Source organism: Chlorocebus sabaeus, chromosome 14, assembly GCF_047675955.1.
Source record: "Chlorocebus sabaeus isolate Y175 chromosome 14, mChlSab1.0.hap1, whole genome shotgun sequence".
Classification (NCBI taxonomy): Eukaryota; Metazoa; Chordata; class Mammalia; order Primates; family Cercopithecidae; genus Chlorocebus; species Chlorocebus sabaeus.
The window spans coordinates 25,839,103-25,862,905 of record NC_132917.1 but is presented as its reverse complement, the minus strand read 5'-3'; the positions used below and the strand labels follow the sequence as shown (position 1 = coordinate 25,862,905).

General features: G+C 56.4%; 2 protein-coding genes across 4 annotated transcripts in view; one reads left to right on the top strand and one right to left on the bottom strand.

Moving 5' to 3' along the window:
• Positions 1 to 5,160, top strand: part of HADHA (hydroxyacyl-CoA dehydrogenase trifunctional multienzyme complex subunit alpha) — a 57,540-nt gene extending 52,380 nt beyond the window's left edge. The window contains exons 15-20 of the mRNA XM_007971249.3: positions 793 to 933; positions 1,379 to 1,447; positions 2,240 to 2,435; positions 3,598 to 3,712; positions 4,395 to 4,540; positions 4,628 to 5,160. Of these exons, the coding sequence (XP_007969440.1) occupies positions 793 to 933; positions 1,379 to 1,447; positions 2,240 to 2,435; positions 3,598 to 3,712; positions 4,395 to 4,540; positions 4,628 to 4,773 (813 nt within the window). The 3' untranslated portion in view covers positions 4,774 to 5,160. The remainder of the gene's footprint in view (positions 1 to 792; positions 934 to 1,378; positions 1,448 to 2,239; positions 2,436 to 3,597; positions 3,713 to 4,394; positions 4,541 to 4,627) is intronic.
• A 1,215-nt stretch (positions 5,161 to 6,375) lies between these two features.
• Positions 6,376 to 22,858, bottom strand: GAREM2 (GRB2 associated regulator of MAPK1 subtype 2). Of its 3 annotated transcripts, none has more exons than XM_007971251.3 (6): positions 22,614 to 22,858; positions 19,541 to 19,681; positions 12,958 to 13,088; positions 10,770 to 11,813; positions 9,666 to 9,835; positions 6,376 to 8,792 (listed from the first exon to the last, which is right to left on the bottom strand). In XM_007971251.3, the coding sequence occupies exons 1-6, from the start codon at positions 22,723 to 22,725 to the stop codon at positions 7,763 to 7,765; spliced, it is 2,628 nt and encodes an 875-aa protein (XP_007969442.1). In that variant the 5' UTR covers positions 22,726 to 22,858; the 3' UTR covers positions 6,376 to 7,762. The 3 variants fall into 3 exon arrangements, with proteins under 3 accessions (XP_007969442.1, XP_037862586.1, XP_007969443.1); XM_038006658.2 differs by lacking the exon at positions 22,614 to 22,858 and adding an exon at positions 20,957 to 21,111; XM_007971252.3 differs by lacking the exon at positions 19,541 to 19,681 and having other exon boundaries at positions 22,614 to 22,844.
• Positions 22,859 to 23,803: the final 945 nt, after the last annotated feature.

The following is a 23,803-nucleotide window of genomic DNA, read 5'->3' as shown; positions in this document are numbered from 1 at the left end:
TTATAGCTAAAGTGAGAGGGAGAAAGCAAAACTATAAATAAATGAATTAGACTTCTTTCACCACAGTTCTGTTGTGAAGACGGTGTAACTATTAGCTCAATGAGGGGGTTCTCTGAAACTTTAGCACGCATCAGAATCACCAGGAGGGACTATTAAAACAAATCTGGGCCCCACCCATGGAGTTTCTGATTCAGGAGGGCTGGGCTACGCCTGAGAGTGTGCACGCCTAACGCTCCCAGGTGACAACAGTGCTTGTTGGGCCCGGGTGCTGCACGTGGAGAACTGCTGGTTTAAGGAGTCTTAAATGCATCTGATTGTTGAGGAGTGTTAGTTAAATCTAGTATCCTGGTGGTGAGACCCATCTGTGTAAAATGCAAATACATCTCTGACAGCCCAACACATTAATTCTTCTGCCTGCCCCGCCCCCTCCCCCAAAAAATGGATCCTCTTATCTAACCTATCAGTATCATTAATATAAGTGGAGGCTTCATCCGTTGTTCCCCAATAAATCTAGTTTGGCCTCGAGCTGTGGTTTTCGCACTGATTGTGGGAGGATCTGATGTCTGTAGTGAAAAACCTTAGAAGCAAATGGAAGAGGAGGATTCCAACATGCTCTCCCTAAACATACTAAACTTTTATCAAAGATCCATGGAACCAAACCACTCAGCTATGTCAAGCAGTATTCCTATATCACAGCCACCTTTCTTTCTAGTGTTTTCCTAACAGAGAAGGAATGTTCTAGATTCCTCAACCGCATTCTCCAATCTGTTGGCTTTTGGTTCCCCTTGCCAGGTGATCGGCATGCACTACTTCTCTCCCGTGGACAAGATGCAGCTGCTGGAGATTATCACGACTGAGAAAACTTCCAGAGACACCAGTGCTTCAGCTGTAGCAGTCGGTCTCAAGCAGGGGAAGGTCATCATTGTGGTTAAGGTAAGGGGCTGTGTAACAGAGCTGTAGAGTTTGAAAAGTTCTAATAAGACTCCTTTTACCTCCAGGCTTGTTTATAAATATTCTGGGGCAAATGACCAGATTTTGATATGATTTTCCCCTGGGATGTCTCCAGGATGGACAGTGGCATTGACTGTCCCACTGAGTCAAGGTGGGAGTGGGAAGTATCTAGGGTGTGGCAGGGTTCTCCCAGCCATCCCAGACCTTGAAGGTGGCCATGAAACTATCTGCTGTACTATTTGATTCAAGCCAGGCTACCCCTAGTATGGCTTCCCCTGCAATTTCATTTTTAAGGATTCTGATTGAGATTTTAAGTCACCTTAAGTTTTACAGTGACTTTCAAATGACTTTGAAGTGACCCTGGGAAAGGTAGAGTGTTTCAGTTCCAGCAACAGGGCCAGTGAGCTCATGTTCTCTCCCTTGACAGGATGGACCTGGCTTCTATACTACCAGGTGCCTTGCGCCCATGATGTCTGAAGTCATCCGAATCCTCCAGGTTGGTATTGCTCTCCAGAGTGTTTGAGGCATCTTCCACTCCTTCAGTCACTCCAAAACTCACAATGTCAAGATAAGGACCAAGCTGCCTTCTAATATACCAACTCCTGCTCTTATCTAGGAAGGTCCCTGGTGCCCTCTCTCTCCACAGCAGTCGGAAGTTGGGCTCATACTGCATTGAAAGGGGCAGAGCTTTCCCTCCGCCCCGCAGCCTCCTCACTGTTCCAGCAAGCTAAAGGCCCCCCACAGCATGTCTTCTGTGCTGTTTCTGCACCTCTCTGAGGAAGGGACCATCCAGAACAGGGCCTGCTTGGTTCAACTGGTGCTGCATCTGTTTCTGCAGCACACAGAACCCTCTAGTAGCCATCGAGGTGATTCTGGCAGGAAAGGAGAGGGATCCTCCTCTCTGGGCACTTAACCAGACTCGGGGATCACAGGGCTCTGAGTGCTGCTCTTTGATGATGTTTCTTCTGTTGGTCATGACACATTCAGCCGTCTGTCATGGAAATCTCCTTATTATTGAGATTCAGAAATGCAAAGAAGAAGAAAATGAAGAATTTAGTCATCTCTAAACGTCCTTAAACTGCTGTAGATTAGAGAAGGCTCAGACTTTCCACTTGTGGCCCCAAACTTCTCTGTGCTTCCCTGAATGAATAGCACCAGTCCTGGGCCTGGTCAGGTGACACTCAGAAGTGGGTTTTACACAAGGCAGTGTCTGGAGCCAGTACAGGGAGCCCTTTGGGGGGATTTGGGCTGCCCTTCCCCAGGGGTCCCTGCTTCGCTTCCTGTTCAGGAAGGAGTTGACCCGAAGAAGCTGGATTCCCTGACCACAAGTTTTGGCTTTCCTGTGGGTGCCGCCACACTGGTGGATGAAGTTGGCGTGGATGTAGCAAAACATGTGGCAGAAGATCTGGGCAAAGTCTTTGGGGAGCGGTTTGGAGGCGGAAACCCAGAACTGCTGACACAGATGGTGTCCAAGGGCTTCCTAGGTGAGTAGCCTCAAGGAAACATAACTAGCACCACGAGTTACAAAGTTCTGAGTAGTTCCTGAGGCCAAAGAGTTACAGAAGCCCTCCTGGAAGAAAGTTTTCTAAACACAGAGCCCTTGTCATTGGAGATTTCAAAAATGATTTCATGAGTCAGGTGCGGTAGCAACCACTTATGGTCTTAGCTGCTTAGGAGGCTGAGGTGGGAGGATCGCTTGAGCCCAGGAGTTTGAGGCCAGCCTGGGCAACATGGTGAGGCCCCTTCCTTTATATATTAAAAAAAGAAAAAAGTCATGTGAACCTTCTAAGGGCTAGGACTATAGATTATGGACAAAAGGCAGAGTTCTACCCTTCTGGGGCTCTAGCATCACCTGGTCCAAGTTATGCCAGATGGACAGGCATTTTTATCCCCCAGAGACCAAATCTGCGCTAGTGCAGAAGCAAGCTCTGCATCCAGGCTTTACCATGTTGTCTGGCCACCTGTGGGGAGAAAGTATAAGCTCACAATACACAGTATACAGCTGAGGCCCACAGGCGACTTTCTCGGCAAAATAGCAAAATCAGCATTACAACCTGGGTGTCCCAGGGCCTGGTGTTGCATATCGGGATGTTAAAACTCACCCAGGTGGCCTTTCTCATCCAGGTACACAGATGCCCAAGATCCAGGTCACAAGATGATCTTTCCCTCTCTGCCCACTCTTCTGACAACGACTAATTTGCTAGGGTTAGCTAGACATACAAATTCAGGAATTCAGAAGAGGCCAGAGCTTTATAATAGAACAACAGAGACAAGAATTCTCAGGCCAGCGTTGTTTTTTTGTTTTTGTTTTTTGAGACAGTCTCACTCTGTGGCCCAGGGTGGAGTGCAGCAGCATGATCTCGTCTCACTGCAACCTCCACCTCCCAGGTTCAAGCGATTCTCCTGCCTCAGCCTTCTGAGTAGCTGGGATTACAGGCGCCCACCACCATGCCTGGCTAATTTTTGTATTTTTAGTAGAAATGGGGTTTCACCATGTTGGCCAGGCTGGTCTCAAACTCCTGACCTCAAATGGTCCACCCACCTCGGCCTCCCAAAGTGCTGGGATTACAGGTGTGAGCCACCATGCCTGGCCAGGCCAGGGTTCTGAGAAGGAATAGTAACACTCCCTTTTCTTGCCTCTTTTAGGTCGCAAGTCTGGGAAGGGCTTTTACATCTATCAGGAGGGTGTGAAGAGGAAGGATTTGAATTCTGACATGGATAGTATTTTAGCGAGTCTGAAGCTGCCTCCTAAGTCTGAAGTGTAAGTCCATTTGAGTGGCTAATGCCTGGAAATAGACTTTCTCTGACAGCCCAAAGTTTCCCAGCCCCTCTTTCATTTTCTTTTTTTTTTTCTTTAATACTTTAAGTTCTGGGATACATATGCAGGTTTGTTACTTAGGTATACACGTGCCATGGTGCCCTCTTCCATTTTCTTTGTGACCACCATACCTGAACAGGAGGACCACTCCAGATGCTGGCATGGTAGCTTTCCAAGTGGAAGGCCCTCACACGTGCTGCCTTGGTCTCTGCCTAGCATCGAGGTGAGAACCAGGCCACGTCTGGTGAAGGCCCTCCCTGCTCCAGCCTTCTCTGGCAAGGTCCCAGAGAGCTGCTGGAAGGACAGATTCTCCTTGGTCCCTTCACCCTCCCAGATCTTTATTGGCATTTGTGAGCAGCTGACTGTTGCTGATGCCAAAGAGATACTGATTATCTTGGCACCAGGCCCTGTTCTAGGTGCTCAGTTTCATGTTAATTAGGGCAAGTTACTCTCCACTTTTTCCATGGGAAAGTTTGGCCCACCCAGGCAGCATCTGCTCTGAGGGTCAGCACCAGCCGCCCCACAGAGCTCCCCATACACCCATCCCGACTTCCATTCTGCATCTGTGGGTCTGGCTTTCCTCCCCTTTTTCTCTTCTTCTACCTAAACATCTCTCTGTTGGCAGCTCCTCAGATGAAGACATCCAGTTCCGCCTGGTGACAAGATTTGTGAATGAGGCAGTCATGTGCCTGCAAGAGGGGATCTTGGCCACACCTGCAGAGGGAGACATCGGAGCCGTCTTTGGGCTTGGCTTCCCGCCTTGTCTTGGAGGTTGGTCTCGCAGATTGGGAAAGTAGCTCACTTTAGCCTGGAGCCCGTGTTGCATCTCCTTCAACGAACTCCTCTTTCTCTATTCAGGGCCTTTCCGCTTTGTGGATCTGTATGGCGCCCAGAAGATAGTGGACCGGCTCCAGAAGTATGAAGCTGCCTATGGAAAACAGTTCACCCCATGCCAGCTGCTAGCTGACCATGCTAACAGCCCCAACAAGAAGTTCTACCAGTGAGCAGGCCTCACGCCTTGCTCAGTCAGTGCACTAACTCCAGCTGCTGGCAGTGCGGGTTCTCCAACAGAGTGGTCTAGATTTATCAGAGTAACGAGAAGGAAGACAAACTCCGGCATTGGAGTTGCTCCCTGATTAAAGTGCCTTCAGCCAAGACCATCTCTCCCTCCTGGTGAAGTGTGACTGTGAATTAGTTTGCACTTCCTATTGGAAGCTAGAGCCCACTGTGCTCATTGTATAAGCCCTGAGGCCTAGAGTGGCAGCCAGGAGCCATCTGGAGCCACCTCTCTGCCTGTTCCTCCCAAGAGGCCAGGGTGGCCTGGGGTGGCGAGTGGTGAGGGCAATTCTGCACCCAGCCAAACACATAACAATAAAAACCAAACTCTGTCAGTGGCTTTGCCCTTCTGGTTTAAACACCTCCTTCAAAAAACAATCTGGAAGAAAGCCCTGTGCTTTGGGAGTAAGAATGTGTGTGCAGAATTCTAGGCAGCACCTTAGGGAGGGACTGGGATGAGAGAAAGTGGGACCTGGTGGGCTCAACCACACACAGCTGTCTGTGTAGATGCTTTGCCTGGGCTTCTGCTCACCACGGTGTACCAGGATATAAAGCTCTTTCCCCAGCCTGGGTTTCCTCATTGTCTGATCTTACCCATTTCTTTTCTGGGTGTGCCTCATTCATAGGTGCTTCTTGGGATGGCTGTGGGAACGCTGGTGCTAAGCACAGCTGCTGACATTTCCCTTGATGTTCAGTGATCCTGGCCAGCCCCAGAAATGCCTGCGCGGCTATCGGGCAGTATGGGAGCGGCATGAGGAGCGCTGACCCCCACAGCACCTGCACTCCCCCATAGCTTCAGTCCCTCCCCACCCCGCCCCCTGGGGTGGAAAGTTCCTACACTCATGTTCCGGCAGAAGCAGTGCCCAGTCTGGGTAAACAGCGCTGGGGCTGACTGGGTCTGGCAGAAAGATCTACGCTGAGTGTGTGTGGAATTGTAATTCCAGCCCCATCACATTCTGCATTCTAAACTGTCAGATATTACCAGTTACTCCTGCCTCTGCTCTGTTACTTCAAATACGTCCCTGGTCCCAGCTCTGTAGCTGGGACTGGCAGGCAGAGAGATCAGCTCTGGCTCTGCTTAGTCACTAGGAAGCCAGACCCTAAAACCAAGTCACCTCTGACTTGGGGTTTTCAGATGACCAGAGTACAGAGCTGATCCCTTGCACCAAAGCCATTAATAGGCTTCCAAATTTGGTCTGAGAGCCTGAGGCTGGCATTCTGCCAATGCAGGAAGCTAAGCTTGGGCCCTGGCTGGTGGCATTCAGCTTTGAGCCTGGGTCTTTCCCTTCAGTAACACCAGGTAGTTGTGAATTATGTTGAAACTAGTGGGAGCTGGAGGGGTTCTTGTAGGGTAGGGAGGGGCTGGCAACGGCCTTGCAGAAGGGAATGAAGGCTGCCACCAGCCACCTCTGCAGACATGGGAATGGCCATACGCACACATCATTCCTCCATCAGTCCTCTCCTGCCTGAAGGCATATACACTGTGCCCATGGGTCCCCATGGCCTTGTTTTCAAAAGAAAGCAGCTGGCACCCAGAATGCCACTTGTACTAGTTTTCAGCAGTCTAGCATTTATTTCACTAGTCCTTGAGGATTCTTTAAATGATCTGCAAGAAAACCAAATGTCCCCACATCACAGGTTTTGTGCTCTACTCTCTGACCACTTCTCTGAGCTGAGGCAGCCTGCTTGGAGTATGGGCACCAGCATGGCTTAGCTACTCTTAAGATAAAAAGTAGAGGAAATAAATAGGTAGACTAGGTAAGGCAGAAGAGAAGGCTGGCACCTTGGACCCTGACACTAGTGGGTACCCTATGGTTCTGGGTGAGATGGAGGGCACAGGGGTAGGGTGGGGTGTGTGGCTGGACACAATGACCAGAGCTCTGGGTACCAAGCAGATCCCCATGTTTGAGATTCAAGGGACAAAGACCTGCTCTGAAGCACGTGAACAAGTGCAGGACTGAGCTCCAGGACCACGCTCTCCCAAGTGTACCCTCCTGTGCCAGTGACAGAAAACCAGGGAAAAACACCAAAAATCATATTGTCAGAGCCAAATGATGGGAGCAAGAGATTGGCAGAATTGGGGGTGATTGACTACCACTTGTTTCTAGAATCAAGGAGAAGCTGACCTAAATCGACCTGCTCTTCCACGGAGACAGTATTCTGAGACTGAACCCACCTGATGGATGGATAACTAGTTGCAGTAAAGGCAGAGGGGAAGCCAGGGTGCTAGAGCCATCTGGGCAGTGGCTGGCTTCCTAACTAGATAAGTGGGTCGGGTCAATAGCAGAGCTGTGCTCTTCCAAAGCCGACACCGTGAACCAGGACCCACAGGTGGAGCTTCTGAGGTGCCATGGCTTAGGCTTGTACGCAGCTCACCTGTGTGCAGGGCCAGGCCCCCTCAACCGCAGTGGAGCAGAGGGGGAAAGGAAAGGCATCCCAGAGACACAGACATCTACACCCTCACTCTGGGGCAGCTTTAGGCCAAAAGCCCACAGAGCACAAAGGAGAGTGGGCACTTGGGAAATTTGTGCTTAAATTACCGGCCATCTTGTCTCTAAACAGAGCCCACAGGCTTGAGCAGTGGAAGTCATTTGTGAAGGTCTATAGCAGGGCATGAGGAGGTGTTAGGTCACCCTGAAGGCCAGCTTTTGACCCCGTTGTGGGAATCACAGCAAATGCCTTACTGGGCCCAGGTACACAGTGGTGCCCCCAGCCCCTTTCCCATGTATTCTGCACACTCAAAGGCAAGTTGTCCCGTGCAGGAGTCTGAGCCCAGAGGATCACATTTCCACGTGCATCTCCCCTGGATCCACCCAGTGGCTGCCAAGCAGTCTGTCTCGACATCGATCCTCCCTGCAGGCAGCACCTGATCCTCCCAAGTGCTGTCCCTGGGGCCCCCATGCCAGCATTCCAGCTGTGCAGCTCCAGCTGGGCAGTTCAGATCTTGGGCCTCCAGCCTTTGATGAACTGCATGATCTTCTTGACCTGCAGCTTGGTGAGGTGGAAGTCATCTGCCAGGATGTCCTCACTGAGCTGCACGAAGATGCTACCATCGATGCGTTCTCGGGCAAAGAAGCTCACGACATCCTCTGAGAGCCCGATGAAACGCAGACTTCGAGAGACCTCCTCCAGGGAGAGCGCAGACAGGTCAGCAGGGGGCTGCCAGGAGGAGGCATCCCGGACTCCAAAGCCTGTGGCTCCATCCCGGGGACTGGCAGGAGGCCCTTCCAGGCGCCCTTGGGTTAGAAAAAGTCGTGCTCCTCCTGCCTCAGGTCCCTGCAGAGCAGCTGGTGACAGTGGGGTGGGGACCTGGCGCAGCACCAAACCTTCAGGCTCAAAGGCCTTGGGGGGGCCAAGTGGGGAAAGGCGGGGTCCAGGCCCAGGTGTCCCCACTGCTCTGGGCTCCTGAGAATGCAGCAGCTCAGGCTCTGGAGAACTGCCCTGCCCCAGCTCAAAGGGATCGAAGGGCTCCAGGGCTGGGTCCTGCCATTCAGAAGAGGAGGAGGAGGAGGGGGCGCAGGAGGCGGGGGGAGCAGCTGAATAGGCCTGGCCTGGTGAGGCCGGGCCTGGGGAATATGCAGGGCCAGAGGTAGCCACAGGACCCAAGGTGGTTGTGGGGCCAGAAGAGGAGGCCGCTGAAGGGCCTGAGGGGTAGGCAGGCCCAGAAAAAGGGTTGAGAGCTCCGAATGGAGCAAAGCGCTTCTGGGGGTGTGAGGGCTTGAATAGAGGAGGGCAGCTGTGGTAGGTCTTAACAGCGGTGTCAGCCCCCAGAAGGGAGGCGGCTCGACCGCTCAGAGGCTCTGTGAGGGCCCGGGAGGCCTGGCTGGGCTGTGTGGTTGAGGGTAGGGGTCCGGGGGCTGGGCGGCTAGAGGATTCGCCCACCTTGCAGTCTCCCCAGGTGCATGGGTAGCAATAGAGGGAGTATGTGTCCGGTGATGGGGAGCCACTGCCACTGCGGGAACCCGCCCTGTGGACAGAGACAGACACACACACACATAGGACAGGTGAGGCTGAGCGAGAGGGAACATGACAGGGTCACACATGCAATGCAGCCAAGCACCACCGTGACCTCAGCAACACGGGCCTGCACCCCAGCCCCAGTCCGAGACTCCCCGGAATGGCCCCGTTCTTCCTTCCAGCATCCCCCAGCCCAGGTCAGAAAACATAGGGGAAAAACCAAATGAAACTGAACTTAATAAAAATTTCTTCTTTTTTTTTTCTTTTAAGATGGAGTCTCGCTCTGTCGCCTAGGCTGGAGTGCAGTGGTGCAGTCTTGGCTCACTGCAACCTCCGCCTCCCAGGTTCAATCCATTCTCCTGCTTCAGCCTCCCGAGTAGCTGGGATTATAGGCACGTGCCATGATGCCTGGATAATTTTTGTATTTTAGAAGACATGGAGTTTCACCATGTTAGCCAGGCTGGTCTTGAACTCCTGACCTCAAGTGATTCAACCCAACTCGGCCTCCCAAAGTGCTGAGATTACAGGCATGAGCCACCGTGCCCAGCCTGAACCTAATAAATATTTCAAAACAGCAAGGAGCTCTCTTCCCTCTATCCTGCAGCCAAGTCCCCACCTTGAGGGGACCAGGGCAATGTTCCCATCTGTTCCTCAACATTTAAGAGAGAAAGAAGCTGAAGTGGGCAGAACAGGCCACTGGGCCCCAGGTCCCAAGACACCCAGACAGCCGTGCCCCTCCCCCAGCCACTGCACACGGACCTGCACCCTCGGAACTTCCCAGGCCTGAACAGTGTCTCTTCCTCAGCACCATAGTCCCCCCTCCTCACCCTTCCCTGCCTCAATCTACCTTAGAACTGAGGACCAAGGGAAGGCAGGGACTCACCCATCCTGGAGGCCAGAGGAGTAGTAGGAGAGGCTGGAGCTGGGGGAATGTACCGGCTGCAGCTTGGGGAAGCGAGGGGGAACCGGGGGGCTGCCCGAGAGCCGGCCGCTGCCATTGCCATCCCGGGGAGGCACTGGAGGGGCGTTGAGCAGGCGGCACTCCTCCTTCACCTACAAGCAGAGGGCGGTGACTCCACCTTGACTCCAAACAGCTGGCACTCCTTATCTTCCCCTTCCCAAGCAGCTGGGCAAGGGGGCTGTCTGCGCCTGACACCTGCCCTACTTTTCCAGTAGGCTGCCTTGCACCCCAACTGCTCATCCAGTCAGCCAGCCACCCAACCCTTCCTAGCCTTGCCAGCCTCTCTCACGCACCCACACCCTGTCCCAACGCACGCACAGCCTCCTTCCTGTTCCTTGGAAACCCATTATGGATGTTAAGAGAAAGAATACAGAGGTGGATCAAAACTTAGGTTAAGCAGGCGTGCTCCTTCCTCAAGGAAAAGGAGAGAAAGCAGAGGACAAAGGAAGGCCGAGGGGACCGAGGGAAGGAAGCGTCTGCCACCTGCATCCCTCCCTACAGGTCGCGTACCCCAAAGAGGACTCCATGGGATGCTGACGGGTGTTACGGGCAGGGAGAAAATGTTCTGATAAACAGGATTCCTTAGTGCAGGACTTCTCAGAGCTTTTAATATACCAATGCTCTGTGACTCCAACACAAGGAGAGAAAAAGGGCTGGCAATCACTCACAGCATCTCTAAGCTTACTTCGCCCAGGAAACTTCTTTTCACGGAACAACTTAAAGGACCCCTATTCTGTGGAACCTTCTGGGTAACAGTGTTTCGGGGCTTCTCTCAAATCCTCTGAGGCTGGGGACCTACACGCATCTCTATCCCACAGCTCCCCCGCCACCATCCGCCCCAGTGCCCCTTACTACAAATGCTCTTGCCTGGCATGGCTCTGCCCTTTCCTTCTCCCCTTCCCCAGCCCGCCACCTCGTCTGCCACATACTCCGGGGCCGGGGCTCAGGAGAACGGGCTTCGGGCCCTGGCTGGACCCGGGACTCGGCCACTCACCGCTCACTCACCGCTCACTCGCGCTCACTCACCGCCTCAGATTTGGGAGGGACTGGGGGCGGCGGCGCCTCCGGCTCCCGACGCGGCGGTCCCGCGGTCCCGAAGGAGATGAGGTCGGGCCCCGGGGGCGGCCGGGCGAGGCCCTCGGGCCCCTGGTGAGCCCACAGCTCCTCGTAGGGGATCTCGGCGGGCGGCGCGACGGGCTCGGGCGCGGCTGCCCAGTCGGGGCTCACGTACTCCTGGTCGCCCTCGCCGGCGGGAGCGGGCGCTAGCGGGCCGGGGGCGCGGGCGAGCCCGGGGACGCGCGGCGCGGGCAGGCAGAGGCGCGCGCGGCGCGGGCTTGCGCAGTCTTCGGCGAGCTCGGCAGGCGCCTCGCGCACGGCCGTGGAGTACTCGTCGGGGTCGAAGCGCTCGCGGCAGTAGGAGGCGCTGTCGCGCACCAGGCGCTCGACGCGCGGGTCCCCGGCCAGCAGGCCCTGCGGCAGCGCGAAGCGCGGCGTGTCCGTGAGCAGCAGGAAGTGCAGCGGCGCCGGGCCCTCGCGGCGCAGCGCCAGCCCGAGCACCACCGTCTTGGAGATGATGCTAACCAGCTTGTAGCAGTGACCCTCCCGCACCGGGTGCAGGTCGTAGGGGTTGCGCGGCGGTCGGCTGGGCACCAGCACGTTCACCGGTAGCCGCACGCGCTCGATGATGGCGCGCACCGTATGCTCGCCCTCCTGCATCTGCAGCTCCAGCGGGCTGCGAGTGCTGAAGCGGCCCTGGCACTGGAAGGGCAGGCTCAGGCTCTCGTTGGTGCGGTGGTTCATGCAGATGAGGCAGGGCATCTTGCCTTTGACCGGCCTGGCGCCCCCGCCGCCGCTGCCTCCCGCGGCCCCCGCGCTCGCCGGGCCGCCACCTCCCACCCCGGTCAGCGCACCGGCCCGGCCCAGCTTTCGCAGGAGGGTGGTGAAGCGCGAGCGCTCCTTGGTGGTCTTGGCGCACAGGATCTCCGCCTGGCCCATAAGAGTGAGCTCGTCGCCCGCATGCAGCGTGAAGTTGTACACCTCGCTGTCCTCGCTGAACTCGCCTGACACCACCTGGGGATCCCAGAGACAGGGCAGGGCCTTAGCCAGGTCCCAGGGAAAGCCACGCGGCCAGCTCCCAGAGACTGGAAAGGGAAAACAGCCTTCCTCTTCCGCCCTCCCGGGGCTCGGACCAGATGGAAAGCATTGGGCTGTAGGCCAAGAGATCCACGTTCATCCTGGAGAGACGACTAGCAGCTGTGCCACCTTAAATGAGTTGCCCCTCCACGCCTTAGTGACCATATCTGATAACTCTTACTTCGAAGAACTGCTGTAGGATTAAAAAGACTGTATGTGCAGTAACATATTTTTCTTTTCTTCTCCACTACTTGGATCAGCAACATATTTTAAAGTATACAGTAAATGGCGACTTTTATCATCATTGTCTTTATCATTTGTGAGATCATAATGCCCTGCCCATCCAACAAGGCTACGTGAAGAGAAATGAACTGATGGATAAGAAAAGGGTTTGTAAACAGAACAGCACTATCTGTACACAGCGGGGACTGTTTTTAGTTTTTTTTTTTTGTTTTTTGTTTTTAGAGACAGGGTCTTGCTCTGTCACCCAGGTTGGAGGGCAGTGGCACATTCACAGCTCAGTGCAGCCTCAAACTCCTGGCAACAGTCCTCCTGCCTCAGCCTCCCAAGTAGCTAGGACTATAGATGTGCACCACCATGCCCAGTTACTTTTTTAACATTTTTTTGAAGAGACAGGGTGTCTCCATGTTGCCCAGAATGGTCTCAAACTTCTGACCTCAATCGATCCTCCTTAGCCTCCCAAAGTGTTGGGATTAGAGGCATGAGCCACTGCTCCCACCCCACAGCAGGGGTCTATTTACACTGCCTGCTTACCACAACCACCGCCTCTACAAGTGGGTGCTGGGGCAGCTAGGGACAGCCCTGAAAAGTCTCCAAGTCAGAACATGACCCTTCCAGACACCCCTTCCTTCTTCACTACCTTTCGCAGGAAGTCCTTCAGCCCAGTGGGTCCTATTCCCCACTCTTCTGACATGGCTCAATTGTGCCAAAGGCCCCTAAGGGGTCCCCAGGAGCCACTCTCCTTCTTGGATCCTGAGGGCAACCTTCCAACCAGGGTCAGGGTTGCCCCTGAGGCAAGGAGTAGTGTGGGGACACCACACCTGGTGACGGAGTGACTGACCTTGACGCTGAAGGTGATGGCTTCCATCACGAAGATGCGGTCAGGGAAGACACTGGCCACCTCCTCCACGCTGCTGAAGTACCTCACTGGCTCCCGCACATCCCGGGCCTGTTCCAGGAGCTTGAACTTCCCTGCATAGTGGGTGACAAAAGTTGCTGGAGTGGGCCTGCCTGCATCCCAAGAGGCTTCGTGGTCCCCTGCTACCATAATCTCAGCCAGTCCCTCAGGAACAAAGGAAGGCCAAAGGGCAGGTTTCCACTGGCATGGGCTGAAGGGGGCTGGTCATCTGGCTCCAACTTCAGCAAGGTGAGCACAGATCCCTAGCATCTACAGCCCAGCCCTCACCCCATAGACAGCCTGTGGGTATGCAGCGAGGCAGCAGCTGCCTGCCCAGAGAACCCAATTGCAAATAGCCCCAAACATGTGGACACAGAGCTGGCCTCTGATCAACTATCGGTGTGGTACCAGGATGCTGGCTCCTTGCTCGGTCCCAGCCTGACCTCTGATTTGCTGTGACAAGTTCCTTTCCCTCTCTGGGCCTCTGGGTCCTCATCTGAGGGGGTGGGGACAGATGACTGTGGGCCCTACCTGGATCTGGCATCCTGTGCTTCGCCCTGGGCTGCTCATCCTCATGGAAGTGGCACTGGGTCAATGAGGGCCTGGAGCAGCCCTTGAAGGCTCTGGGAGAGCCACTCTGACCCCAGCTCTGTTTCCACACCCTGCCCTGCTCCCATATCCAATCCTACTCTCCCAGAGGCTCTGACCTGAACCCAGCAAAGCCACCTACCTCCCTGAGAGGAGGCCTTCCCAACCTGCAGTCTGGGGCTGTGTGCTTTGCCAAGCTCAGCACTTGCCCCTAGGAGACACAGACTTTACACAAGTGATTGCCAGTCTGTGAAGCTGACATCCCTGTGTAAGCTATCTCACCTCACCTTTTATATGCATACCCACAGGAGCACAAAGACAAGCTCTGAGCCGCCCTGGCATCCGATGGATGGCCTTTTCTCAGGCTGTATACAGTAGGAAGAGAGCCGTGAATAGGTGAGGGAACAAGTCGAGAGAAGACAAGGTGACTCTTTAGCCTCTGGGTGTTTTTGTTTTTTGAGACAGGGTCTTGCTTTGTCACCCAGGGTGGAGTACAGTGGCATGATCACAACTCACTGCAGCTTTGACCTCCTGGGCTCAAGGGATCATCCTGCCTCAGCCTCTCAAGTAGCTGGGACCACAGGCATGTGCCACCATGCCTGGCTAACTTTTTATTTCTATTAAAGATGAGGTCTCATGATGTTGCCCAGGCTGGTCTCAAACTCCTGGGCTCAAGCGATCCTCCTACTATGGTCTCCCAAAGCGCTGGGATTACAGGTGTGAGCCACCGTGCTGGGCCTTCTTTAGCTTCTGAAGCCCTCTTGGTAGTTGCTTCTGTCATAGTTCATTCATTTAATCATTGCACAGATATTGATGGAGCACTCACTATGTATCAGAGACTATGGTAGGCCACACACAGGGTATAAATCTGTGTAAAATACAGTCTGCCCTTAAAGAAATCCAGATATAGTGGGTGAGACGATGAGTACCCAATGATGGTAGGATGATAAGTGCTACAACAGACTTGTGACAAAAGAGTTAGAAGACAGCTAGGTAGGAGAAACCTGCCTGGCGGAATCTGAGAGGATCATTGAGCTGCACCTTAAGAATGAAAGGGAATTCACAGAATGACCATTCCCTGTGGAAGAAACAGTTTAAACAAAGACACAGAGACACAAAATCAGACCACCTGCCCCAGATGGTGCGTGCCTGCAGGGAAGGACTTAGGGAGAGGGAGGACAGGAGGGGATGCAGACAGCAACTGGGATTTGAGAGGCTCTGAATGCCTTGCTTAAAGCGGTGAGACTTTATTCTGTACAACATGAGACCCACTGGAGTGTTTCGAGCAAAGAAATACCATGATCCAGGTTCAGCTCTATTAAAATAACCAGGAGACAAGTCAGGTAAACGAACCAGTAAGGGGTTCTGGAGAAGAGCTAGGGAATAGCAGAAACAGACCAAGAGACACTGGGAAGGGAGAGCCAGCAGCCTTGGGTGACTGAATAAGGGGCAGTTGGGGAAGGAAGGGACTCAGGATGATGTACTCAGGCCACCAGCCTGGTCAGAAATGGAGATGGCAGGCCAGGCACGGTGGCTCACGCTTGTAACCCAGCACTTTGGGAGGCTAAGGTGGGCAGATCACTTGAGGTCAGCAGTTCAAGACCAGCCTGGCCAACATGGTGAAACCTCATCTCTACTAAAAATACAAAAACCTATCTGGGTGTGGTGGCGCACACCTGTAGTCCCAGCTACTTGGGAGGCTGAGGCAGGAGAATCACTTGAACTTGGAAGGCGGAGGTTGCAGTGAGCCAAGATCACACCACTGTACTCCAGTCTGGACAACAGAGCAAGACTCTGTCTCAAAAAGAAAAGAAAAGAAAAGGAGATGGCAGAGCTGTTAACCAAAACTGGGAACCCAGAAGGAACATGTTGTGGGACCAAGGCAGATCCTGGAGAGGCCAAGGAAGGGGCCTTCAGGTGGTGCTCCCAGGGTGGGTGCCACCAGTGTGTGTGCAGAACTTGGGGACATCTGGCCAGTGAAACAGATTGAAGGTCACCAGCCCACAGGTGGCAGCCGCGGCTGTGAGGCAAGTGAGATGGCTCAGGGAAGAGGAAGAGCAGGAGGCTTGACACTTTGGGGATGTTCATCCCAGAAAAATGCGCACACTGTGATCCTAGCATGAACACATGCACACTTGTGTATGCAGTGCCAGGGGTTCCTGAGGACCCCCAAACCCAGCCAGAGACCCAGATGAAGACACCCATGGTGCAGGGTAAGAGGAGCAGAGGGCAGGGCCTGAAGCATCATCACTGAGCAGGGAGAGAAATGACAGCCCAGAACAAGGGGAATGGCCAGGAGAATGCTGGTGGGGGAGCCCCCAGGCCTGCCCTCCCTGCCCTGGGACCCACCTGGGAAGAGGCCTCTGAAGTGCCACAGCCCTAGAAGGCAACAGCGGAAAAATGTGGACGGGGGCAGGCAAGAAGCAGGGGTCTAGGACTTGGGAAGCAGGAACTGCAAGCACGGAGTAGCCCCACTCCCCTCACCCCGGCCTCCTCCCCCAAGTCCACACACAACCCCCCACCCCTGCCCCTGCCCCTGCCCCAACCACAAGTAGCCAGGCAAGGAGCAATGCCCACTGCCCCCTGTGGGGAGACTTGGAGCCAAGTCAGGGCTGGAGCTGGGGGAGGATGTGGCAGGGAAGATCGATGTAACCATGGCATCCAGCACCATCCCCTCCGCGGCAGCCTGAAGCCCAGCGCCGGTCATTACTGCGGGAGGAAGGAAGGGAGCCCTCCAGGGAGTGATGCTCTGTACCCTGGAAGCCTTTTCCTCCCCGCCAGCCCAGGGGCGGCTTCCTCTCCTGCCTCCCCCTATATGGGACCTGATGTCCCCCACGGCTCTAGGGACCTGCCCCATCCTGACCTGCCCCTCATCCTTGTCCTTGCCGTCAGAACACATGGCTGCCTCACTCCTCCCTTCCAGCCCCAAGCACCTGGGCTGTGGCAGGGGCTTGCTGACCACCCTTCTCCATGCCTTCCCCACAGCACACACTCAGTAAAGAACATGGGTAAAAGCTCAGGTTTTAGAGTGCGACAAATCTGGCTGAATCCCACCCTGCCACTAGCCAGCTGTGTGACCTTGGGCAAATTATTTAATCTCTCTGGGCTTTGGATTTCGCATCTGTAAAATGGAAACATCCCGCTGGCCAGAGGCACATCTGCCAAATGCTGAGCAGGAAACAAGGCCAACACTGGGGAAGTGGCCCCATGCTCAGGGAAGACGCCTGGCCCCTCCCGCTGGGCCGGGGCCGGGGGCGGGGGCTGGGAGGGGGGACAGTACGGGGCCTGGCCAGGTCTCCCTGACTCCCAGAGCAGAGCGCCACAGCCTGGAGACCGAGTCACCGGCAGTGCCCCCAGCCCCACCCCGCGCGGGGCGCCGTCCTCCTCCCTCCCTGGCCTTCCCCGAGGCTCTCTCGCCGGTCCGCAGCCTGCCGCCCCTGCCCGCCCAGCGCCATTATTAATTCATTAGGAGAAATCAGCCTGGAGCCCAGCCGTGCACTCAGCGCCTCCTCGTTAACCCGCCGGCCTTCGCCCTCCTAGGGGCCTCCGCCTCCGCCTCCGCCTCCCCTCCCCCGTGCGGGCGGACAGTAGCAGCCCCTGCGGAAAGATGGGGCTGGGGCCGGGGCCGCGCCCCCCAAGACCACCACCGTACACAGGCACGCAGGGGCGCCAGAGAGATGGGAGGAAGAGCTAGGAGCCCCCGGACCCACGGTTCCCTGGGAGACTGTGCCTGGGGTTCCCAGAGTTTTAATGACACAACCAAAATGAAGTCCCTAAAGTCACGTTTTTCTTCAGTGAGGGATTTTCCCAACCTTTCTCTTTTTAATTTTTATTTTTTTTAGATGCTGGAATGTCGGGGTACCATCGAAACTCACTGCAGTCTCAACCTCCTGGACTAAAGGGATCCCCCCACCTGGCTTCAGCCTCCCCTTTAGCCAGACTACAGGCCTGCGCCACCACACCAGCTAATTTATTTGTTGTTGGGGTTTTGTTTGTTTGTTTGCTTGGTTTTGGTTTTGTTTGCAGAGAACGGTTCTCGCTATGTTGCCCACGCTGGCCTGGAACTCTTGGCCTCAAAGGATCCTCCTATCTCAGCCTCCTAAAGCACTAGGATTACATATACCAGCCACTGCTCAGGCAACCTTTGCTTTTTTCATCCCAAGAAGAGCTGGGACCTCCCCCAACCAAGCTGGGAAACTTCTAGCTTGAGCAGGCCCCCGGGGGCTCCAAGCCCAAGACAGAACCCCAGGTCAGAAAGACATCTGAGTGAGTTTCCATATCTTTTAAAGGGTTAGGTGGTGGAGTACACAGGTACCAACTTCACAGGTTATAAAAGACAGAAGCCTCTGTAAAGGGCTCAGTCCTGTCCTCCTGGCTCAGGGAGACCCAGGGTCAGAGGGGGCAGGGCTACCTGTGAGCAAGCAGTGGGGCCTTCCCAACTCAAAGGCTTCCCAGCCTTGGTGAGAGGGTTGTCAGGAGCAGCTGGGCACAGCAGTTAAAAACACAGAACTAGGCTGGGTTTAGTGGCTCACACCTGTAATCCCAGCACTTTGGGAGGCCAAGGTGGCTGAATCACTTGAGGTCAGGAGTTTGAGTGGAGCCTGGCCAACATGGTGAAACCCCGTCTCTACTAAAAATACAAAACTTAGCCAAGCGTGGTGGCAGGCACCTGTAATCCCAGCTACTTGGTAGGCTGATGCAGGGGAATCGCTTGAACCTGAGGCAGTGAGCCAAGATGGCGCCTCTGCCCTCCAGCCTGAGCAACAGAAAACACACACACACACAGAACTGGGCCTGGCGCAGTGACTCACACCTATAATCCCAGCACTCTGGGAGGCTGAGGCAGGAAGCTTCATTGAGACCAGGAGTTTGAGACCATCCTGGGCAACATAAGGAGACCATCTCTAAAAACAAAAACAAAAAACACGGCACTGGGCAAGCCACTGAAACTCCTGCAGCCTCAGTTTCCTGGTGAGTTAAATGGAGTTGATAAGACTTTCTCATCAGGTTGCCATGAGGATGAAATGGCAAAAATGTTCGGCCCAGCATATGGAATGCAGCACAGGCTTAACACATGGCAGCTGTGGGATCCGGGGCTCGCACGGGGACATCTCTGGGATGGGGCCACCAGAATCCCATCCCTCCCACACAGGGGACAGCAACCACATGCTCCTGGTGTGGTGCAGCAGACACTAGCCCTCAGTGGAGATACCTGGATCTGGCCGTGCTCTTCCTTTCCTAGCTGTGTGACAAGGGGCAAGTCACCTCCTCCCCCAAGCCCTCCATTTCATCATCTATAAAATGAAGGGGCTGTACTTCCTTTTTTGTTAACAGAATCATTTCTTCAAACTCTTATTATATGTCAACATCACTTATAAAACTAATAAAGGTAGCCATTAGCATAATCTTTAAAAGTCTAAAATTTTTAACATTAACTTATAAAGTCGACCAATGGAAACAATAGGTTTAATGCAAAAATTGGGAAAAACAGGATCAGTGCGGAGAGGCGCAGCCATGTAATCAGCTTGGGCATTTGCTGGTTTCTGCGGCGTTTGGTGCACAGTACTGAAAAGGTCCTGGCAGGACATGTTCTCTTGGAGGGTCTGCACAAAAAAGCGTAAGTGTGGCAGCTGAAGGTATACCCTGAAGGCCTCTGATTAGGGTTAAGCTCTGATTGGTAGTAATTTAAGAGTGTGGGTATTTTTTAATCATTAGTTTCAAATCTACTTTAAAATAAAATGTGAATCAAAAAACCTGTGAGCCACCTCTCCAGAAACCCAGAGCTCCACAGAACAGAATGAAAACTGCCGGGCCCTGACTCCAACCCTAACCGTAATCACCGCCTCGCTAGTCACAGCGTTCCCCCTACCCCTGGCCCCAACCCCTCCTGCCTACACCCCCCGCAGGCTTTATGACATCTTTTCCTGGCTGGGCACACCTGGGTACTGCAGGGGGATGTCAATCTTGGGCCCGATGACATAGTGGCCCTCCTCCAGGGTATGAGCTGTCACCGTTGTCCACTGGCGGCAGGAGTGGATGAGCAGGATGTCTCGCTCACTGACGCCCTCAGCGTACTCCCCTGGGAGGGGAGAGGAGGACAGAGGAGGAGGGGAAGGAAGACAGGACATTAGGAGGGGCAGAAAGAACAGACAGGGTGACCTCCTCACCAAGACCACCCCCCTGAGGGACAGCTCCCCACAATCCCTGCCCAGGTCAGCAAAGCTCAAGGGACAGGCAGGCTGCCAGCTGGGGCCTGGGGCTGTGGGGCTGGCTGTGAGCCTCTCAGGGCTGTGACTCCTGACAGGGCCCCTCGTTCATCAGTGGCTGGAATGCCTGCTGTCTCTAGCTCTGAGCTGGGGCTGGGAGTTCCCCATGGATAAGCCCAGACAGCCCCTGCCCTCCAGGAGCCCTTAGGCCCCTGGGGAGGTGGGCAGAGATGTACCAAAGACTAGGCAAGTTTGAGGCACTGACTGGAGCATGTCTGGGGAGCAGCAGGTTCCAGCTGGGGGTGGAGTGGCGAAGGGAGACTTTATTGAACAGGAGATGCTGGAGCTGGGCCTCAGCCTCCCAGTCAGGGCCTAGGCCCTGCAAGAAGGGCCCTGTTGGGGCAGTGGAGAGGGCCCAGATGGGACTGTCCCTTATAAGGTCCCAGCTATGAGAGCTCCCCCAGAGCCACGGGTTGCTCAGGTCAAGAGAGTGACAGGGCTTAGAGCAGCTGATTACTGGCTCTCCCAAGGGCAGCCCTTCCTTTCCACCCACTGCCTTGTTCAGGGGACCTCAAAGGAGAGTGGGGAAGTCCCCAGAAACCGCCAACCCCATCTCAGAGAAGCAGCTCCTTGACACCCCCTCCCCATGCCCCTCATCCTCCCAATTACAGGGGTGATGGCTGAGGGTTGGAGGGGTTGAGAGAGCAGGTTTAGAAGGCAGGAGTGGGAGGCCCAGCCCTGGGGCCTGGGGAAAGCTGCTCTGGGGCAGAGGTGTTGGGAGTTGGGAGGGGTCTGGGCCTGGAGGCTCCAACCCCAGCAACAGTTTCCAGGGGAGCAGGAGGGGCAGCCCAGCTTCCAGGAGGCTGAAGGGGCCATGTCCTGGCTGCAGCTGGTGGGGAGGGTGGGGGTGGGGAGCAACTCCTTCCTTGCTCCTTCAGGCACAACTTACAAAATTTCTGCGAATCAAATGGGAAATGGTTTGCTCTGATGGCTGGGGGGTCCATAAAGTGTGTGCATGTGGGGTGGGCGGATGTGTGTGTATGTGTGTGTGGCAGGGTGGGGGGCAGTTCAAGACGCTCAGGAAGGGCCTGGCCCCCACTATGTGTGTGTTGGGGGTGTTGTCTGAGCCTTCTTCTGCACCTCCTCACCTCCAGGGTCACAAGAAGCTCTCCTCCAACTCTGATCCCTCCTCTGAGAGCTGTCCCGGGTCTCAGCCCCATCTTCCACAGCCACACGGGCACACACCAATAACCATGGCTCATGACCACCAACAGCTGAACCACAATAGCCCACAGTGACAGATGCTTGTCACCCAAACGACACAACTCAGTCTCCGGCCAAGGGGCCCCTCCCAAATGCACAGGTACACAGGGACCTACCCTTCAAGCCATATAATTCTGACCAGACATTCACACCCTGATGGTGACCCAGCCATAGCCACACACTGTCACATGCAACAGACAGCTGGGCCATCACACCAGTTGTTCATTCACTCACCCATTCATTCATTCATTCATTCAATCCATAATCTTTATTGGGCAAGGATGCCGGGTCTCAAGGAGCCCACAGCCAGGTGGAAAGACAATAAACTGGCTGGCCATTATAATGAGGTGCACAGTAGGAGACAAGCCAGGGTTGGCACGAGGTAGCAGGGGAGACCAAAGGAGGCTGTACCCAGACCGAGGAGCTCAGAAAAGCTGCCCAGAAAGGGGAGATGCCAAAAAGGATGTGTGGGAAGTGGCCAGAAGACCCCAAGGCAGCATCCCCCATTCACAGGCGGACACAGTACCACACTCTGACCACTCTGCCCCGTGCCAGAGAAACAGACGCTGGCCTACCCGACGGCCAGGGCGCCGATGCTCCCCCATGAGCCTGCTCCTGGGACAGCTGACGCCCACTGTGCCCACTCCTGGCCGCCGCGGAGGAGGGGCTGCTGGGCCCCGAGGGGAGGAAAGGAGCCTTCGGCTGCGGGCCCCATTAGCATTCAGGGAAGCGAGTATGCCAACGCGGGCCAAACCCCTATTCTTCTCACACACAAAACCCCCGGCCTGGCTGCCAGCCCCGGCTACCGCCCATCCCCCAACCAAGCAGCACCCCCCTCCCCCGAAACGGTCCCCTCGCTCCACGCAGCCCCCGGGGGTACCCTCTAGGGCCCCCATGAGTGGTTCCATCAGCCGAGCGGCTGGGGGCCCCAGATCCTATTAAGAAGTGGGACAAGATTCGGGGGAGGGCCGGGGGTTTGGGGGTCACACCGGGCGGCAGACCTGGCTCCCGCCGGCCTCTCCCGAAGGTGGCCTGCCCGCCCCAGGACCGAAATTGCTCCTGAGGAATCGAAAGGAGGTGCAAGAAGGGTTCCCAGAGGGGCGGAGCAGGGCTGGGGGTGGCGGTAGGGGGAAGACAGAGTCCGGGTCCCAGGGATGAGGGAAGACAGAGGTGAGAGGCCGGGGACAAAGGGACTGAGGGGGCGCGGCCGGGGCGGGGGGCCCAGGGGCAGCGGGGGAAAGGGGGGCACCGACGGGGCGGGAGCAGGGGCTCGGCCCCTTTCCGGACTCCAGCTGGGCGGGAAAACTGTCCCGGGCCCTGTCCCCGGTGTCTGTGCCTGTGCTTGTCCGCGGGGCCCAGGAGGCGGACCTGGCGGGTGGGCCCCGCGTCTCCCGGGAGGCGCGCCAGGAAGCGCTCGGGGCCCACACCGGGGAGCCAGGAGCGCGCGGGCGCCGCACCCTCCTCACGATCCCGCTGGCCCCCGCCTGGAGAGCCCACCATTTCCCCGCGGACCCCGGTCCCCATCTCCAGCGACCCCGGTACCTGGCCCAAGGCAGGCGAGCGTGGGCAGGCGGCAGCGGCTGACGATGAGGTCGAGCGGGAAGGCACCCATGCTCCAGCGCAGGCCGGCCAGCCCGGCCGCAAGCTTCTCCATGGCATGGGCGCCCCGGGGCCGCCGTCCCGGGGCCCCGACGGTCAGTCCCGCGCGGCCCAGGCTCTCGCGCCCGCCGCCACCTCCCGGGGCCGCCGCGGCGCTCGCCGCCTGGCAGCCCCGCCGGGCCGCGGGCGTCACGTGGCCGGCCTCCCCGCGGGGCGCCGACCCCGGCCCCGCCCCCGGGCCCCGCCCCCTCCTCCCGGACCCCCGCCCCCTCCTCTGGCCGCCCTGACCCAGACTGGCCGCCGGACCCACCCCTGGACCTCCGCCCCAGCCCTGTCCGCCCGGCCCCGCCCCGGCCCCCTCTCCTTGGAACCCGGTCCCCGCGCCCCCTTCTGGGACCCCGGGTCCCCAGCCCCGCGCTCCGTTCGCCCGCCCCCGCCCCCGCTCCCGGGGCCCCCTCCCGCCGCTGCCGCCAAGCCCCGCCTCCCCTCCCGCAAGCTTCCCCGCGCCCAGGTGACGGCGGGTGATGGAGGACCCCAGGGCGGGCGCCCAGAGGGACAACGAAGACCCAAGCGGCATCTGCGGAGTCGGCGCAGGCTCGGCCTCCTCCTCCTGGCTGGGTGTGTCCCGGCCCCGCCGCTCCCCCTGGTGCCGGCCTCCTGGAGGCCGCGCCCACCGCGCCCGGTCCAGCTACGCCGCCCAAAGCTCGAGTTCTGAATTCAGCTTCTCCAGGACCTTCATCACCACCGGCTCCATGGAGCTGGGCGAGGCAGCCTCCTTAACCCCATTTTACTGATGAGCAAACTGAGGCGCAGAAGTCAGGTGGCAGCCAGGACTTCAACCTAGGTTGGACTTCAACCCAGATTTGACTCCAACCCTACTGCCCAATAGCACCCTGCAGTGCCCCAGCATAGAGCACCTTCCACGTTCCCAGCGTCCCCTTAGCCAATGGTTCCGTGTCCCGTGAACCGGCGCTCCAGCGCTTCCGCAGCACGCGCTGTGGACTGCGTCCATTCTGTAGATGAGGAGGCCGAGGTTCGGGGGCGTAACAGGTGCTGCGGTCCCCTCTCGGATCGTTACAAGAACCGTCCCCCTCCTCCCCACCACCATCCCTTCTCTCTTTTCCTTATCATTT

Excerpts from the sequence above, each read along its gene's own strand:
- GAREM2 (XM_007971251.3), bottom strand. The coding sequence starts at position 22,725 with ATGGAGAAGCTTGCGGCCGGGCTGGCCGGCCTGCGCTGGAGCATGGGT. Across the intron at positions 13,089-19,540 it reads CATCCCCCTGCAGTACCCAG|GGAAGTTCAAGCTCCTGGAA; the intron begins GTGTGCCCAGCC and ends CCCACTATGCAG. Across the intron at positions 9,836-10,769 it reads TCCCTCCCAAATCTGAGGCG|GTGAAGGAGGAGTGCCGCCT; the intron begins GTGAGTGAGCGC and ends CTCTGCTTGTAG.